We start from the raw sequence: 19,657 nt of genomic DNA on the forward strand, positions 1-19,657 counted from the left end.
AATATATGTAATAATAATTTTCTTTCAGCGTATATGCGTATAATTTCCGTGAAGAGCTACTGGTCCAATTGTCTGACCTTTTTATCTTAATATATATGAGTGACCCTTGTTAAACTTGGAAAGTTATATCCAATTCTTAGATTATGTAAGCATATGCATGTTTTCCAAAAAAGAGAGTTGAAAAAAGGATATGAGAAAAACGTACGGTCCAATTAAAGATTGTTGTTTAAGCATAGGGGAGAAACATGGCAAGATAAGTGCCATTAAACTTAAAATATTTCAAAATTTGAAATGAGATGTCCTTTGGCCAACCCCGTTGATACATATGATTTGATCTTTAGCTTGCATTAACGGTAACTTGGACTCAATTCTAAATTATCTTGTTGCTAATGCTAAACTAACTACTTTATGGGAAGGTTTTTCTTTTGGCTATGAGAGATAAAGAATCTATCAAGGTTTAAAAAGGGTTGACACAGATAATGAAAACTTCACATCAACAAGAAATTTCATTGCAAAATCTTATATCTAATTTGAATTCTTATCAATTGGATCTACATTGATTAACTCCTTTAATTAGAGGCGGAGGGACCATTGATATCTTTTTTTTTTTTTTATCAAGTAGTCATGTGGCTAGATTCACACACATAATGTGTGAAGAAGTGGGAAATCCGGGGTTCGAACCCCGGCCCCTGCACAAATTATCTCTGGTAGCTACCAACTGAACTACACTTACGGGACGGACCATTGATATCTTTATTAGTCGCGGTTTTTCTTTAAATCTTTATAAAAATATCATAAAAATTATGGCAAAATTACACTTTTAATCCCTTAACTTAATTTCAGGTAACAGTTTGGTCCTTTATCTTTTTTTTTTTTCATTTCAATTTGGTCCTTTTTGTCCATTTTTATATACATTTTCAAACTTCAAATCTAATATTCTTATGCAAACATAGACGAGGATCATAGATTTGAAGATTGAAAGACCATAAGAAAATAAAATTATGAATTTTAAACTTAAAAGTTCATATGAAAATGGACAAAAAGGACCAAATTGAAATGAAAAAAAGATAAAGGACCAAACTGTTACCTGAAATTAAGTTAAGGGATTAAAAGTGTAATTTTGCAAATTAAGAGTGACAAAGCGAACTGACCTATCTTATTTAGGTCCAAACCACTTTTAACTCAAAAAAAGAGGTTGAATAAACCAACTTAGATAGTCGAATTCAAAATATCATCCTGCTCAGCCTCTTGATAGGTTTGCAGGCCAACCTGCCGAATCATTTAATTTTTTCATTCCCATTAATCATAAGAGTTCATATTTTATTAATATTATAACCCAATTTTTATTTAGAGTTATTCACATGATTGATTTGTTGTTGTTATTAAAAAAAAAAAACTCTCCAACAACATAATTAATAGTAGTGGACAAATAATTTTTTTGTTTTCATTCACATGATTTCTCCCTAAAAACAATAAAAAAAAATAACTCATGGGTAAAAAAAAAAAAAGTGGGCCAACCCGCCCTGTCTCTACCCTACTTTTTCAACAGGTTAAATGTGGCAAACCAATTTAAGAGGTCGATTTCAAAATATTGATTAAAGCAATCTAAAATAGCGAGTTAAATGAACTTATTCATTGGGTTTTCCTGCCCCTATTTTTATTTTAAGTATGTGTCACCATTTCCTTCAATTTCATGAAAACAAAAATGACAAAACTATTTTTATTTTAAGTATGTGTCACCATTTCCTGTAATTGGTTATTGTAATCAACATTCATTTTGCCGGTGGATTTTTCCTTAGCAGAAACAGTCAAAATACCATTTTCATCGATAGTAAAACAAACATCGTAAGGGTGGCCGCGAGGAGCAGGGGTATGACAAGTAAGAGAAAAGGAACCAAGTAAATTGTTCTCACTGGCTTTTGTTCTCTCACCTCATAAACCTCAATCAAGGAACTGGATTGGTTATCTTCAACTGTAATAAATTCTTTTCTTCTTGACAGGAATGCAAGTGTTCCTAGGAATCACCACATTCATGATATCTCCTACTATTGACCTACCAAGAGACAAAGGTGTAACATCCTGTAACACCAACTTTGGAACATTTTTTATGCCTTTACTCAACAAAGCAGCCTGAACTGCTGCCCCATAAGCTACAGCCTCATCGGGGTTAATGCTCTTGCACAACTCCTTCCCTTTGAAAAAGTTTTGCAATAGCTGCTGCACTTTGGGAATCCTAGAAGACCCTCCAACAAGAACAACATCATCTACCCTTGCTCTTGTCCATCTTAGCATCAATGAGACAACTCTCTACGGTATTCATACACTCATTAAAAAGGTCTGCATTCATTTCCTCAAACTTGGCGCGATTGATTGATGAAGAAAAATCAATGCCTTGAAATAAAGAATCTACTTCAATATTGGCAACAACAAGGAAAGAAAGTGATCTCTTTGCCCTCTAGCAGGCAGTTCTCAAGGCTTTTGAATTCCCACTAATGTCTACTTTGTTCTTTCTCTTGAACTCTTGTACAAAGTAGTTCACCATTCTGTTATCAAAGTCCTCTCCACCGAGATGAGTGTTTCCGGCAGTGGCCTTAACTTGGAAGACATTATCCTTAATAGTAAGTATTGAAACATCAAAAGTGCCACCACCAAGATCGAAGACAAAAATATTTTGTTCTCCAGCACAATCAGATCTCTTGTCAAGGCCATATGCAACCGCTGCGGCAGTAGGTTCATTCATTACTCTCATAACATTGGGACCAGCAATAGCACCAGCATCTATAGTGGCTTTTCGTTGAGAATCACTAAAATAAGCAGGCACAGTAACAACTGCATTCTTAACAGTTGATTCTAAATATGCCTGCAATTTCTCGCATCTTTGTGAGTACCATGGATGATACTTCTTCCGCATAGAGTTGCTTTTCCTCATCCTTGTACTTAACCGTAATCATGGGTTTGTCATTTACACCGGCAGTGACCTTGAATGGCCATAGCAGTATATCATCTTGAACAATAGGATCACTAAACTTCCTACCAATTAACCTTTTAGCATCTGAAAAAATAAAATAAAAAATGAACAAGGTTTAATTATGTTGTAGCCACCAAGCACCTCTACTTTTGACCGAAAGTGTGTTCGGTGCTTGACACGTGTCAGACACCAACACAACACGGACGCATGAGATTACATTCAATTATGTTATATTTTCAAATAATTATTGATGCCTAGGTGTCAGTGTTGTGTCTAATGTCGGTAGCATTGTAGAGACCTAAATTAGGAAATCTGTAAATAGATCTCCATGAACTATAAATATTTTTAATTGTATAATAATTTGAAATAATTAGGTCTTCAACTGTTAAATGATTTGTAATTAGGTTTTCAAACCTTTTTTAATAAAAGTAGCAGGTTTTGAAACTTGTAAAGGACAGATAATTGAAATTACCAAATACAGTGTTTTCAAAATTGGCAGCAGCTTGATTCTTAGCAGCATCACCGATCAACCTTTGATCCTTAGTGAAAGCAATACAAGAAGGTGTTGTTTTGTTGCTTTGATCGTTGTGAATGATTTCGACTCGATAGTGTTGTTCTTGCCATACTGCAACACATGAATACGTTGTTCCGAGGTCTATTCCGATAGCACGCACATTCTTCACGTTTTCTGTTCATATTAAAGATATAGGGTTTCTACTTTCTTGTGTCGAGACAAAAAAACATGTAGGGTTTCTTCTTGTTTTCCCCTCACGGACCCTACCTTCTTCAAAAGAAAAATAACCTTGAAACGGTATATATATATATATATATATAGTTTTTGTTTCTACAAACTGGAGCTCTCGGTTGTTTTCTCTAGCTCTTTTGAAAAGATAAATGTTTTTCAAATATACTTCATAAAAAATTAAGAGGGGAGAGATTTTGACTCTAAAAGTAAGTTTGTCTACTTACTCCAAATCTTAGCATTTAATTTTATAATTAGTTAAGGGTTTAGATTGATTAATAATAAGTGATACAACAAGCTTTAATTTTCTTTTCTATTGGAGTTAACACTCTTCATTTCAAAATGGCAAAACAGTTAATGCAATTTAATTGGTTGTTTTTTTAAGGATAATTGGTTTTTTTTTTTTGAAGGATAATTGGTTGTTTTTTTATTCTTGTCCCTTTTTTTTATACACAAAAAATAAACACAGCAAGGAAAAATATAATATAGTTAAATTTTTAAATAATTATTATTTTTTGGTTGGTAATTCAATAGTAAAAGATTGAGTGCTTGTAAGAGAAAAGAAAGGCATGACAAACATAGAAAAAGCATATGTGTAAAAGAAAAAAAAAACATAATTGAATAACAATTTTTCAGTCCTGTATGCCAAGGAGGTGAATGAAAAAAAATAATCAATTAAAATCATTAATTTGTTTTATGATGATTAGTGTTTAACTACAATAGAGAATAAAATTAAAGTCCATCATATCAATTAAATTTAATAGACTTACTCTTGGAGTCAAAATATCCCCCTCTAAAATTAAATTGATACAAAATATAAAAGTAATTGATTTTCCAAAATTACATGTCAACAACGTGATAGTGAAAATATTTTCCAATATCCTATCTAAAAAATAAATACTATTTGGCCAAGTCATAATTATATTTTTTTTTTTACAAAACCAAATATATATATATTTTTAAATTATATTTGGCCAAGTCATAATTATAAATATATTTTCTTTCAAAAAAAAATTATAAAAATATTTAAAATCTACTAAAATCAAATATATATTTGCCAATAAAATTTATATTTTTAATAAAAGAAATTAGAGTGAAGGGGCATATCCTAGTTATATATAATTAAAAGTAAATGATAGACGTGAGAAGGCTCATGCTGCACTGGTATTTGCATCCGCAAGATAGACGTGAATTTTATATCTGATATAATTAATTTGCATTTTACCATCGATCGGGTCAAGCAAGTTTGTAGATTGGGAAATTAATAAAAAAAAATAAAAAGCAAAAAAATAAAATAAAAATGGAATGGATAAAACTTATGTGATTATTAGGCATTACATGCATTATAATTAGCATTACTTAAAATAGAATAGAATTTCTTACTACATTAGCAAGTTTTAGAGTACAAATTCTAATCTAAACATATCTCCTTGGTTGCCAACTACTAGGACCTCCTGCCATAGCTTCTAGAGAAACCGGTTTCATAATACAATATTCATTTTTAGAGCAAAAACCAGACCTATTTCTTCTTCTAACAATGTGATCACGATAACCCTGCATGTCCATTGCTATTTTTCTCTCCAAATCATGCCTCTCAAATGACCTCCTCCTTATATTTTGTCTCCTACAATCAACACTACTTATCCTCTCTTTTTTGTCAGATCTTTTTCTACCTACTGACACTGGAATAGCTTCCAAACCCATTAACTTTGCCACAACACCTGGTTTACACCAAACCACGTTCTCCCCAGCAACTATTGGTGGAAAACACATAACCTTTTCATCAAGCTTTGGTTCTAAACTTATCTCACTACAAACTGATCTTCTTCCTTCTATAGTCCCAAAAGATGACCTATACATGGAATCTCTTCCATCAAGTGAAAACCTTGGGTATTGATTCAAAGCATTCCTTGCAGATCTTAATATGTCAGAGTTGTTAACACATGACATCCTTCCCCTTATTCCACTATATTCATTGAGTTTTTCTTTCCTTGCCATCTCTTCCTCCATTTCTAATTGTAGTATAAGATCTTCTAATGTTGGTGTACTTTGCTTTGAATTTGAGTTGCCACATTGCAAAAAAGGGGAGCTTACCTTGCTGCTTGTGATGTCAACTTGGCTATGGTTGCCAATCCCATTGCCAATAGTACTATTTTGTTGGTTGAGAGTTGAGGTTGACACATCAGTGTTGCAGAAGGTTCTTATGCCTTTCCTCATCTTGGCTCCCAATAAGTTCTTGAGGAGAAAGAATGGCATGTTCTAATTTATTATTATTATTACTATCAGTGTATGAGTTATGTTGAGAGAAAAATGAGGAGATAAGGTGCATCTGCATGAATGAATATTCTGAAAATGGGGTTCTGAGTTTTCTTTAGTAAAGATGAGAAGTTGCTAAACGAAGGTATTCAAACGTGAATAGATTGAATAAGGAGCGGTGTACGTGGTGTGGTAATGAATGGAGCATTTGAGTAAAGTGAAATTAGCTGAGTCTTAATAGCTGTCACATGATGGATAAGGAAGACTTTCACAGGTTTTTCATTTCTTTGCTGCAAAAGTTGTTTGGGGTGTTTATAGCAAAGTAAAAGGACACCTAATGGACTTTATGTTACTTTTTGGTTGAGAGAAATGAAGATCATTTATTGGAATCACGGTGGTAGAATGCATGAAAATTAATACTCTAGACTAAAACAAAGAATTCAATCTTTGTATTGCATATTTGCATGTATTGGTTAGTAGTTAATACTTCAGAAATTCTTGAAGCCATTGCTGCGGTTACCCCTTTGAGCATTTACCACCTTCATCAATCCGAGTTCAAGCACTAGTCTATACAGCCTTGCCATTCAATCCATCATCACCGGCTTTCAGTGGCAGAGACTCCATCCATATCCCCAAACCTAGTCATCAACAAAGTTACCCTATCAAACAAAGCCAAAATACTCCCAGATGAATGCCTTCTCCTTTTAGCAACACTGTTTCCTTTAATAAATCAAACATATCTACATGGCTATCAGGCCACCCATGCATTCAAAGTGGATTCGAATCACTCTATAAGAACAAATGCGAGAATATGGAACCGCAAAGGACGATAGCATATCATACAGTCACGGATGTGCGTGCACTGGTTAAGAACTTTTACTTCCCGCGCCATTCACAGAGCCTTATAAGTTTATAATTATTAATGAAGTCTGATTTGATTCTAAAAGTATATTAACCAAGTTTGTATAAACATAAGCCAATTGTGGTCACATTTAAAGATTACTAAACAGTGAACACAATTTCAGGGTATAAATACGGCTACCCAGAAACCTGCATTTTGGCAAATGCACACATGTGGTTCTAATTTACCGTGCACTTAACAAATAGGGTTCACCCCCTTTTTCTGTAATTTGGGGAAAGTATTAAAATAAAGAATACAATAAAACAGAGATATTTTAGAGCTCTGTACAATTGAGAGCTTGGCAAAGAAGGATTTGGGTGACTGTTCATCATTCAGCTTAACCCAACAATGTCTGAATTCTGCAACTTCCTCTTGTAAGCCATGACCTGTAAATAACGGGGAGAAAGGTCAGATAACAGGAGAGCAAAGACCGGCACGGTAACAACAGGAAAAGGAAAATCAATATATGTTTATGTATGTGAATGTAGTCAACTTTGAGAGTTTACCAGATAACCATAGCTGGTATTTTCATAATCTCCCAGCAATTCAGCCAATGTTTCTTGGTCTTCTAGAACACGTAAATTATCTCTGTCTGGACCAATGGTACTTTCACCTCCTACAATGCTCGCTCGTGGCTTTAGTACCAACAACAATTCAACTTCATTGGCAGGCAGTGCAGTTTCATTTGCAACATGCTGTGGATTGAAAACCAATCAGACTTGATAAGAAATAGACTACTAGAAATGTCTTGTGAGGAAGAGAGAACAACCTTGCAAAGTTCCTTGACTGACATAGTAGGCTTGCAAGTAATGCATGACTCCTCCAAATTTGGCAGTCTTTGCTCATCAAACGAGACAAGCTTGAGAAAGACAGGCAGCTGAAATAACGTATGCCAAATCAACAATCCTATCAATGTTCAGTACAAGAACTAAAGCAAGAATGATAATCGCAAACACAACCCATGCAAAATTACAGTAACATGAAATTAACGAACATTTAATTGAATCCAGGGTACAGGTGTAAATGTTACTACAGGATCCCAATTCTCAAATAGGTTGGGGCAACCTTGAAGGCCAGAGGTTCTAAAAATTTATATGTTGACTAGTATTTAAACAATTACTTCCCAATTCTCAAATAGGTTGGGCAACTTGAAGGCCAGAGGTTCTCAAAATTTATATGTTCACTAGTATTTAAACAATTACTACTCGAAAAAAACCCAACTAAGATTGGCACAGATGTTCAAACCTTCAACTCACACCTTCTGTAAGTTGGGTTAAAGTCCGGAATTCTCTAGTTAGTAGGTTATAATGTAAATCCTCGCTGAGGTTTGTGGTCTCCTTGATCCTGTACAAGGGCATGTCTCCCTAATCTTTTTTTTTTTAATAAAAACAATCACAGCTAGGAAAAAGATTTACCTCATAACCATTTGCTGCCAAGCTACTGAGATGTTCAACCAATTTGGAGATGCGGTTGTTTTTTGCATTCTTTCCATTGACGCGGCTGTGACTCCGGTGACCATTTTTCCCCCAGGAAAGTGTACCAGATGCACTTATGATTTCTCTATGTACTTCTGGAGGAGTTTCATCACCAATTCCATCTGGATCAGTAGAGGCAGAATGCCGAGGAAATTGAGTTTCTTGTTCAGCGCCTTTTTTGCATCTTCTTGGCTGGGTTTCTGTCTGTCCGTCGTCTGAAGATGAGTCCTTTTCCCCATCATTATCATTCATACCATTGTTGTCACTTGATACCTGAAAGTCGCCAGCATTTCTAATGTTTCTTCGACGCCTCAGATGTGAAGTTCGATAGTTTCCTTTTGATCTCCTCATAAAAGCCGCTGCTGTTGCTTTGGCATTTCGTTTCTTACTCAATGCTTCTGATTGCCGTTGTAGCGTTTGAGCAATGGATGCTTGGAACTTGATAAAAAAGATAGAACTCTTGAATTATTAGTATCACAAGACAAAGTAAAAAATCTTGCAGATGAGAAGTAACAGTAAACGATGATCAACAACACACTTGATTAATATTGATCATACTTTCACAGTTCACTCCATAACAAAACTTTGTCCACCGCACAAAAGCATTCAATCCTTTTAAGTATTGAATCCGTTGCGACTGTTGCAAACTAGCACACAATCATAAAGACAAGAACTATGATTTGACTATTTTCCCAATGGATATAGACGGAGGGCTACTGCCATCTGTCTGATTTTAATAGCTGCTTATTTAAACAACTGAGACAAAACTAGCACCCCACTATAACATGATGATATAACTAATTTGTATAGATGCCCTAAATAATATGTTGGCTTATAGGATATTGCAGTCACATAAAGTGCCACCGTAAGCTTTTTAAGCATCTAAAACAACATGAATCAAGTTATGTGTGAAGTGAAGAATTTCATCATTTGCACAAATAAGACAGTTTGACTATCAAAATATGTTTTCTTTGGTGCAATGTCATAATTCACATTTTTTACCTTCTGTAATGTGATAGGAAAATCACTTGATTTTTTTTTTAACTACACATCCATTTTTATAAAGTGTTTGAGTGAAGTAAGTATCACCTGCTTATGCCGAGTCATCTCATCCTCATGCAAAGCCAATTCCTAGGACAGAACCTTGTTAATTAGTTTTTCATTCAGTGGATAAAATGTTTTCTTAATGCAAGATGAAATATACAAATTACCTCTTCCTCATACTTGTCAATATCTGGATAGATAGCAGCAATCAAAGCATCATAGTTTGGGTCGTCTCTCAGTGAGCGTCGGCTAGCACAATGTGTTCGGCAAGCAGGACATTCATTGTTACTGTAGTAAAAATAATGTACAGCTAATAAACCAATACCATCCCAACTACAAATATGTAAAAAGATAAAGCAGATGGCAGCATGTTGAGGACAAACCCTAGACGCATGGATTTGTCTATGCACTCTCTGCAAAAGCGATGCAAGCACTCCATTACGGTTCTTGTTTTTCGAATGATGCCTACACATATAATGAAATCAATCATCTCTTAGTACAGTAAACTTATTAGAACAAGTTTTTATGCATACAAATCACTATTTGCAGAAATAAATTAAGCAATTCTAGCACCAATTATCAGCTACGTATTACATACCGAGGCAGATAGGACACTGAACTTCCTTGCGTACATCTGACAATTTTATAGCCACATATCTTCAAATAAACAACAATATAGAGGTATTAGCGAATGTTAGAATAAACTATTTAATGGAGATGGATCATTGCAAATGCCAATTCACATCCCCTTGCTCTAGGTCAATCTATTAAGCTAAGACAACATCAACTTTCAAACAAATAAGGACAATTTTAGTTTATTCGATTCAATAAAAATTGGTCATCCTAGGAATGAAAAAGTGGGTGCTGCAATGACTAATGTGAAAATGATTTTCAGAGGGTTTCGATGAATTCTGACAAAGTATAAACAGTTTCTTTTCAAAGTGAAGGGTTTTTGTCAAGTAACATCATAGTCCAAAAATATTTAATCTCATGCCTGCAAATAAGTTTTCACTCTCGTAGCTTAGTAAAGTACCAGTGAAAATGACATTAGATTCTAATGGGGGTAAACAGCTGAAGTAAAACACAGTGTCACAGACTCAAGGTTGATGTTAAGTAAAATGCTTATAAGTTCATGATAATGGAAAACTGCAATTACATCAAAGGATGTTACTATCATGAAAATAGTACCATGATGCCATCTCATTAAACAAGATAAGAATATTTTGGAACGCTTGCGGCTTGCATGATATGAAGCATGGTCACACAAACACCAGACACGCCTCAGACACTGATACATCAACAGCAATAATGGTTTGAGAAAATGACATATTCAATGTGCCGGCGTCAGTGTTGGACATTGACACGTGTTAGGCACCAGACAAGCCTTCGAACAGAAGTTTATGTGCTACTGCACATCACATTATTCTTAAATCAGAGCAAAGTTCATCGTTTATGCAGAAATCTCAGATTTCTCTACAAAACATTAAAAGAGGTGAAAAAACATCACAAACAGAAATATACCAAAGTAAACTAAAACCAGCCGCAACAACAAAAGTAACCACAAGAACATGCATATGAATATACATATAATCAAAATCCAAAACGAAAAATCAAACAACACAATAATCAAATATTTCAGAATCAAAATAATAAAACGATAAATGCTGAACAAGGAATCAGGTTAACATACTCTTCGTCATCATCTTCATCTTCTTCCTCATCTTCATCTTCTTCGTTTTCAGATGAATGTCTTTGATCCGATTCTGAAGAAAACAAATACGCAGCATGAAAAATAAAAATTAACAACGACGATTACTATAACAAAACAAATCATACGAATTCGTACTAAAATGCAGAAAACAGTTACGTACCGAGTTCATCGTTAGGTTGCGAAGTGTTGTTTATCTCATTCTCAGACTCTTCATTCTCTTCGAGAGCTTCTTCGAAAGAACGCTTCTGTGCCGGCATTGCTTATAGTCGAAGCGAAACCTAAAGACTGCGGAGGCGGAGGAGGAGCCGGCGGCAGAGGCCGAGACGGCGGAGGAAAACGACAACGACGGCGGTTGCGAAGTGTGGTTTTAACAACGTCTTGACTTGTGAGAAGAACGAAATAGAAGTTGTTGCTGAAGATTTTTATTATTCCAAAAATATATTTTTTGACCAATCCATTTTTTTTTTTTTTAAAATGATGAAATTCTTTTTAATTTTTTTAGCTTTTTATCTTTGACTATAGAATATCAAATTTTTATTTATTTTAGAATTGTTTTTGCTTTGACCAATTTTTTTTTTTTAGAATTGTTTTTTATACAGGTTGTGAAGTGTGAATTATTTTTTAAATATAATTTTTTTTTGTTTTGTGTAAATTGTTACATGCAGGCTTGAATTTTAATATTATTGTGTGTCTAAGGCTGAATTCAAACTCAATTGAACGGTAAACTCTTTCTAAGAGTTTTAACGATGATGTATACTCAAGGTTGGATTTAAACTCAAAATTTTGATTATGTTAGAAGAGACTCTTCTCAATTAAATGTTTTTGAATTGTTTTTTATACATGGTGTGAAGTGTGAATTAATTATTTTTTTTATATAATTTTTTTGTTTTGGGTAAACCAAGTTTCTACAGCCTTGAATTTTAACGTTGTTGTATGTTTAAGGTTGGATTCGATCTCAATTGTACGATAAGCTCTTTTTATGAGTTTTGATGTTACTTTATACTCAAGACTGAATTCTAACTCAGAACTTTGATTAAGATATAAGAGATTTGTGTCATCTCAACTAAACGTTGTTGAATTTATTTTTTTTAGTGTGAAGGTTCTTGAATTAGCTTTTTTTTTTTTTTTTTTACTAAAAGAAAATAAAATAAAAAATTTGACACGTGTAAGTTTTGGGATAATGGTGTAATTTGAAAAGATGATTTCTTCTTCATGGTATAGCATTTCTTAGGAGCATTCATGTTTACTTTTTTATATATTCATTCATTGTCTCATTTTTTCTTGTATCTCGCTTTTTACTACATCATCAATCTATCATATCTACTATTTTACTTTTATATTTCTTTCTCTCTACGGTGCTAGATTAGATATTGGGTATCAAAAAATATTTTCCTTCTTAAAGGCTAGGTGTGGCTGTTTTCAGCCGCATATGATACTTACTCAATGTTTTATCTTTTCATATGAATGTTAATAATAGGTGTCTTTGTGACATTAATTAAAGTATTAAAAATGTAGTGTAATTATTACAAGATAAAAGTTAAAATTTGTATTTTCAAGACAAATATTATATTAATAGGTTGTTTAACCAGTACCCTTATGACACTCGTCAACAATATTTTTGATGAAGGGTGTTAAATTCACACAAAACCACTGAAATTGGAAAATTAAACCAAATCACATAAAAAATTACCATATATTTTTTGGTTCGATTCAAAAATTGAAATAAACCGAAGAAAACCGAACTCAAAATCTAATGAAAATTGCTATTTTGACATTGAATGCTTCCTATTGACACAAGTAAATGACCAAATTACCCCTAGCGGTAGTTAACTGCCTCCGGCATATGCGCCGGCAGTTAACTGCCGCTGGCTTTGCTGCTTTATATTATGATTTTACGCGTTTCGGTAGAAAAATTAAAATAAATCGAAAGTTATTCAGAATTCTACGAAACTTTATAGACACCTCTATAAAAATACATATAGATGATGTAAAAAGTTTCGTAACATTCCGAATAAGTCTCGTTTTTTTTTTTCCGACCGGAACGCGCAAAATCGCAATTGAAAAAAAAAATCGACACTTATTCGGAATGTTACGAAACTTTTCACATCATCTATATTTATATAGAGGTGTCTATAAAGTTTCGTAGCATTTTGACTAAGTCTCGATTTATTTTAATTTTTCGACCGAACCATGCAAAATCGCAATTTCTTTCAAGTGCGAGTCCGAAAAAGTGTCCTAAAGGTTGAACTTTTTTACGCTTTTTTGCGCTCATGTTTAGAACAAAAAAATAACATCTCCCACAAAAAAATTGAATTTTTCGACAAGGGACGGATTAAATATGAATTTTTAACGCGCCTAAAATTTAAGACACGAAAACATCAAAACATCAACCTAAAAATTGAATTTGAGCTGTTTTTTTGCAGACACCTCTATAAAAATACATATAGAGGATCTACAAATTTTCTTAGTATTTCGAGTAATCCTCAATTTATTTTGATTTTTTTACTGAAACGCGTAAAATTGCAATATTTTTCTAACTGCACGTCCGGAAAAGTTATATAGAGGTTGAATTTTTTCATTATTTTTTGTACACATATTAAGAATATAAAAAAAAAACATTTCCCGCAAAAAATTAGAATTTTTCGACAACGGATGGATTAAATATGAATTTTTAATGCGCCAATAACTCAAGAAACTAAAACACCAAAACGTCTACCTAGAAATTGAATTTTGATCTGGTTTATTGCAAACAGCTCTAAAAAAATATATATAGAGAGTCTGTAAAATTTCGTAGAATTCTGAATAAGTTTCGATTTATTTTGATTTTTCCACCGAAACGCGTAAGAACTTAATAAAAAGCAACAAAGCCAGCGGCAGTTAACTGCCTCTGATGGAGCCAGCTGCAGTTAACTACCGGCGCATATGTCAGAGGCAGTTAACTACCACGGGAGCTAATTTGATCATTTGCTTGTATCAATAGGAAGTATTCAATATCAAAAAAACAATTCTCAAATCTAATGGACTGATAAATCGAACGTGTAGGTTTATTAAGCCCACTTTGCTTCGGCTGAGGTTAAATATTTTACTAACACCCTCACACTAAACAACAAACAAACAGCATTTGTGCATGTTTAATAAGTTTATTAAGATTATATTCTGAGTTTAATTAGAGCATCTACAATAGGGAGTCTTAAACATTTAAGATGTGGTACCTATTAGACACCTTCATTGAGGGAAAAAATTGTTGGGGTCTTATAACGGTCTTATTTAAGACCCCAATTTTAAGTGGGACCCACATATTTTAATATTAAAAAATTGAAATGTAATGGTATAAAATTATTAATGGTTTATCAGTGGATTCTATTTAAGAAATTTGTATGAGATCTGGGTTGGAGGGATTGAATGCTTATTAGATACTACTACTAAAAAATTATAAATAATTGATATGTACACGTGAGACCCATTTAAATACCAAAAAATAGGTGTATCCATTGTGAATGCTCTTAGAATAGACTAACGGTGTAAAGCCACTTTATACCGTCAACCAATTAGAATCAATATTTTTGACACATAAGATAAGAAAAAGTGAATTGGAAATGGAAGAATCTACATCAAATCTTTTAATAACTACTTTTGTTAACTCGTTCCTTTGATTTCGGTATTAATAGCTTCTACCTTTGTTCGGTGTGGTTTTCATCGTCAACATTCTTACCTTCTATGAGCAAGTGTTGCTTAGTTAATTACCTCATATGAAATTCTTAATTTTGTTTAGACTTCCATGTGTTCTCGTGTTCTGACCCTTTCAATCAATTAAATGAATTTATTTTGGTTCAGTTTTATGTGGTATGACTCTTTCTTTAAAAGCAACATCTCCTTGAAATTGGTATGAAACCTGAGGTTAAACCGGCCCAAAAAAGTTTTAAAACTCATTTCTTCAGATGAAATAAGAATCAAATTGAGAAGCTCACTACGATCTTATTCATCCATTATGAACTAGGTTTGAAATGGTAAAAGGAGGCGATAGCGTAGTAACGACTACAATAAAAAGAGATACCATTAAGACCGTAATATAAGAGAAATGAGAATAATACAATTATTAAGAAGGATTTTATTTGCTTTTTTCTATTTTTAACATTTATCCTCATGTGTCTAAAAGAGTGATTTTCATTGATTGATTGTGTAAAGTTTATTTACACCATCAGAGTATTCTAATTAACCTCTTCCATTATTACAACATTATTTCATGTATATTACAACATTTTAATAAACACTTCCATTAAAAACAAATGTATTACTCTATGTAAAGTTTCATCCAATTATTACAACACTGTTTCATATATATAATCTAAATATTACTGTAGATTCCCTTATTAACTAATATTAAATTGGTTTGTTCATCATTTTGACCAATTTATTTGATCAAGTATTGTTATATTTTGTCATTAGAACAAAATTTTCCGTAAAATTTACCATATAAATTTGCAGTAATAAATAAGAAAATTACATACCAAGGTAAATAGGGTGCTCAATCTCATGTATGTTTGACATATCTGCAAATAAACACCAATAGAACAATCCACAAACATTAAAATATAAGATCCGTTTACAGTATGAAAATATTTTCACATTTAATTTTCTTAAACTACTAGTCATTTTAAATTTCTAGCAAGGACATTTTAAGTTGCTAACAAGGACATGGAAGACTCGCATAGTAACAATTGTGGTAGAGATAAAACAAAATCTGGAAAAAATGCATTTTCAGAAAAAATAAAAGTAATGTTTGAACATTATAAAAAATCTAAAATTTTAAGGATTCTTTTAAAAAAAGTATGAGATATATATTTGGTCTGTACTTGTTTTTTTATTAGTTGAATAAAAATAAAAATAATTTGGAAGTAAACATCCCTTAATAAATAAGAAAATCTAACATTAATTTCAAATGAATATCTTCTTATATATTAAAGTTAACCCGTAAGCCCTTATTTTAACTTAAACCCTATTGTATAATTTTACTGTTTTAACCCTAATGTTCACACCTAATCTCCTATTTTCATGAACAACCATAATGCTCACACATAATCTTCTTATCTTCTTATATATTAAAGTTAACCCGTAAGCCCTAATTTTAACCTAAACCCTATTGCATAATTTTACTATTTTAACCCTAATGCTCACACCTAATCTCCTATTTTCATGAACAACCCTAATGCTCACACCTAATCTTCTTATCTTCTTATTTATTAAAGTTAACCCGTAAGCCCTAATTTTAACTTAAACCCTATTGCATAATTTTACTGTTTTAACCCTAGTGCTCTTATCTTCTTATATATTAAAGTTAACCCGTAAGGTGTGAGCATTAGGGTTAAAACAGTAAAATTATGCAATAGGGTTTAGGTTAAAATTAGGGCTTACGAGTTAACTTTAATATATAAGAAGATTATGTGAGAGCATTAGGATTGTTCATGAAAATAGGAGATAAAGTGTGAGCATTAGGGTTAAAACAGTAAAATGATGCAATAGGGTTTAGGTTAAAATTAGGGCTTACGGGTTAACTTTAATATATAAGAAGATAAGAAGATTAGGTGTGAGCATTAGAGTTGTTCATGAAAATAGGAGATTAGCTGTGAGCATTAAGGTTAAAACAGTAAAATTATGCATTAGGGTTTAGGTTAAATTTAGAGCTTACGGGTTAACTTTAATATATAAGAAGATAAGAAGATTAGGTGTGAGCATTAGGGTTGTTCATGAAAATAGGAGATTAGGTGTGAGCATTATGGTTAAAACAGTAAAATTATGCAATAGATTTTAGGTTAAAATTAGGGCTTACAAGTTAACTTTAATATATAAGAAGATAAGAAGATAAGAAGATTATGTGTGAGCATCAGGGTTGTTCAGGAAAATAGGAGATTAGGTGTGAGCATTAGGGATGTTCATGAAAATAGGAGATTAGGTGTGAGCATTAGGGTTAAAACAGTAAAATTATGCAATAAGGTTTAAGTTAAAATTAGGACTTACAAGTTAACTTTAATATATAAGAAGATTAATAATAAATTCTAGTCACTTGACCAAAAATAAATTCCAGTCAAAAAAATGCGAACAAAGTATAGTATTAAATATTAAAACTTATTCCTTTTACAAAAATAAAAACATATTTTTATTAAAATTAAAATCATTGAACGTGTAAGCCATTTTAGGTATAAAAAAAAAGGTGTAAATTAATGATATATTATTACTTATCTTGACTATAAAATTTAAAATAAAAATGTTCCCGAGATAAGAATTCAAAAATAGAATTAAAGAATTGTTGCATTGAAAAAAATAAGTTTTTAAAACTTTAAGATTATGAATCCACAATTTCCAAAATTAAATTTCTACATTAAATTTCTTATCTTGTGTTCTTAGTGCATAAGATAGCAAGACCTAATATAAAAATATGTATTATATAGAAAGAAATTTTATGAAAAAAACTAATAATTAATAAAAGATTAATACTCACAAAAAATAAACAACTAATAACAATAATACTAACTTCATGCCAACCAAATGTGAACAAATTAAATTATTAAACATAAATAAAATATTCCTTTCAAAGAAATTAAAAAAAAAACTATATTCGATCATAAAATAATTATTATAATAACTTAAAGTGTAAGTCAATTTTGGGAACTAGTCTAAGTCAATAATATTTATTACAATGTTGACTATAGGATATAAACCTATGTATTATATTTATATCTATGGGGTGTGTCTATCTATATATATATATATATATATATATATATATATATATTCTGTTTTAAGAAATTTTTATATATACTGTAACGCCCTAATTATTTATTTAATTATTTTATTATGTGGAGTATATATATATATATTATTATATATGATGGTTGATGGTTTATGCGGAGTATATATATGCATATATTTGTATATATGTGATTTTTGGATGTTTTATGTGGTGCATTATTTTATTATATGGTTTATTTAATAATAATTAAAATAAGTATGAAATAGTAATTATTTTGAGGTTTGGGGAAATAATAGGAGTTATTAGAAATTATGGGGAGTTAAGTGTAATTAGGAGGGAGTTACTTTTAAGAGGGAAGTTATCAGAGAAGTTAGAATTAGTTTTACGTAGAAGCAGTTTTTGGGAGAAAGCAAGAGAGAACCAAAGAGGAACCAAGAGTGGACTTTTGCTGCACATTTCTTCTGCAATTTTAAGGTAAGGGTGGGGTTTACTTGAAGAATGTAGTTATTAAATTCTGATTTTGTATTTAACAGGTTTTGGTGAGGAATTGGGAAATTGGGGTTTTATGATAGAATGAGGATTTTGAAGTTGTAAGCATGTTTTTGATGTTAGAATTGGTTTCTGGTTGCATAGAACACTTAAGTATGTATCTGTAAACTGATTTGGGGAGTGATTGGAAGGAAAATGGGATTTTTGGGTAAAACCAGTTTTCTGCCCGTACAGAAGTTCATCGCTCGCCTCGCGAGCAGCTGTGCTCGCCATGGCGAGTGAGCAACTTCATAGCTCGCCTCGCGAGCAGTCCAACTCGCCATGGCGAGTAACCCAGATCAAAACTTGATTTTTGAAAAGTTGTTATAAGATGTTTTAGGGATGGTTTAAGGTACCTAGATGATAGTAAAGAGGAATGGTGAAAGTTTTAGGTTAAAAAGATGAACAGGGAGCTTAGAATTGGAGTTTGAGTGAGAAAATGTCACTTTTTTCCGAGAGTACCTGATTTTCACTCGCCTCGAGTTCGCCTTGAACTCGCCATGGCGAGCTAGTGTTTTTGTGAACTCGCCATGGCGAGCAGATGAGCTCGCGAGGCGAGTTGCACAGTTCCTGAGTGCTAACTTGCTTGTATGATTAGTAGTGGTTTGAGGTTGTTGGATTTGAGCATAGTTATATTTAATTGTGCATTATTATGGATTGATGAATTGCTGGTTGTTGTTATTACTGATGGCTATGATGTATGATTATTTATTAAACCATACATGTTGTATTAATTGGAGTCACATGGAGTTGCATTGCATGGTCAGTTGTATGTAGATATACACAAGTAGGTCCATTGCATATGCATAAAACAGCGGTGAGGGCTTCGGTCCTGGAGTACTAGTTGCTCAACAGCGGTGAGGGCTTCGGTCCTGATGAATGCTTTTACCATTCAAAAGCGGTGAGGGCTTCGGTCCTGATTGGTACCACATGCATAATGCATTTCATTAAGAAGTCTAAGATGGTGTCTTAGCAGTGGTCATGTCATTTGCATGAGTCTTGGTTGTTGTTCGGTTTTATCTGATGTTGATGTTGAATATACATTTATTTATATATATTCATTGTGATCTTGATGTGTTGTTGATGTTATTGGTATTATGTACATTGTATACATACTGGCTAAATGAATTATTATGGTGATGTTGTTGTGGCTTGTGAATTAAATATTGATAATTGCAAGATTAATATGTTTGAAGTAATAGGGTGTTAGATTCATTTGATGATTTTAATATCTATATTTATTGTTGTGAATCTCACCCCTTCTGCTTGAAAACGTTGCCCTTC

The 19,657-nt window shown here is 32.5% G+C and overlaps 2 protein-coding genes and 1 pseudogene across 3 annotated transcripts; all 3 read right to left on the reverse strand.

Moving 5' to 3' along the window:
* Positions 1-1,968: 1,968 nt before the first annotated feature.
* LOC25493115 (heat shock cognate 70 kDa protein-like) lies at positions 1,969-4,627 on the reverse strand (annotated as a pseudogene).
* Positions 4,628-5,016: 389 nt separating this feature from the next.
* LOC112421413 (uncharacterized) lies at positions 5,017-6,608 on the reverse strand. Its single transcript, XM_024783114.2, has one exon. It carries the CDS (start codon positions 5,964-5,966, stop codon positions 5,127-5,129), a length of 840 nt encoding a protein of 279 aa, XP_024638882.1. The 5' UTR covers positions 5,967-6,608; the 3' UTR covers positions 5,017-5,126.
* A 324-nt stretch (positions 6,609-6,932) lies between these two features.
* Positions 6,933-11,514, reverse strand: LOC25493116 (putative E3 ubiquitin-protein ligase RING1a). 2 transcript variants are annotated; one of them, XM_013601530.3, is made up of 10 exons: positions 11,258-11,514; positions 11,077-11,149; positions 9,985-10,043; positions 9,770-9,851; positions 9,554-9,674; positions 9,432-9,473; positions 8,283-8,780; positions 7,637-7,744; positions 7,374-7,562; positions 6,933-7,253 (listed from the first exon to the last, which is right to left on the reverse strand). In XM_013601530.3, the coding sequence occupies exons 1-10, from the start codon at positions 11,352-11,354 to the stop codon at positions 7,200-7,202; spliced, it is 1,323 nt and encodes a 440-aa protein (XP_013456984.1). In that variant the 5' UTR covers positions 11,355-11,514; the 3' UTR covers positions 6,933-7,199. The 2 variants fall into 2 exon arrangements, with proteins under 2 accessions (XP_013456984.1, XP_013456985.1); XM_013601531.3 differs by lacking the exons at positions 11,077-11,149; positions 11,258-11,514 and adding an exon at positions 10,575-10,762.
* Positions 11,515-19,657: the final 8,143 nt, after the last annotated feature.

The sequence above is a fragment of the Medicago truncatula genome, chromosome 4, assembly GCF_003473485.1.
Source record: "Medicago truncatula cultivar Jemalong A17 chromosome 4, MtrunA17r5.0-ANR, whole genome shotgun sequence".
Lineage (NCBI taxonomy): Eukaryota > Viridiplantae > Streptophyta > Magnoliopsida > Fabales > Fabaceae > Medicago > Medicago truncatula.

Bases quoted from the DNA above. Each gene is read 5' to 3' on its own strand.
- LOC112421413 (XM_024783114.2), bottom strand. From the start codon at position 5,966: ATGCCATTCTTTCTCCTCAAGAACTTATTGGGAGCCAAGATGAGGAAA.
- LOC25493116 (XM_013601530.3), bottom strand. From the start codon at position 11,354: ATGCCGGCACAGAAGCGTTCTTTCGAAGAAGCTCTCGAAGAGAATGAA. The intron at 9,675-9,769 runs GTTTGTCCTCAA...TTTTTACTACAG, and splicing joins GACAAATCCATGCGTCTAGG to TAACAATGAATGTCCTGCTT. The intron at 7,745-8,282 runs GTAAATCTTTTT...ACGTTATTTCAG, and splicing joins TGGCAGCAAATGGTTATGAG to CTGCCTGTCTTTCTCAAGCT.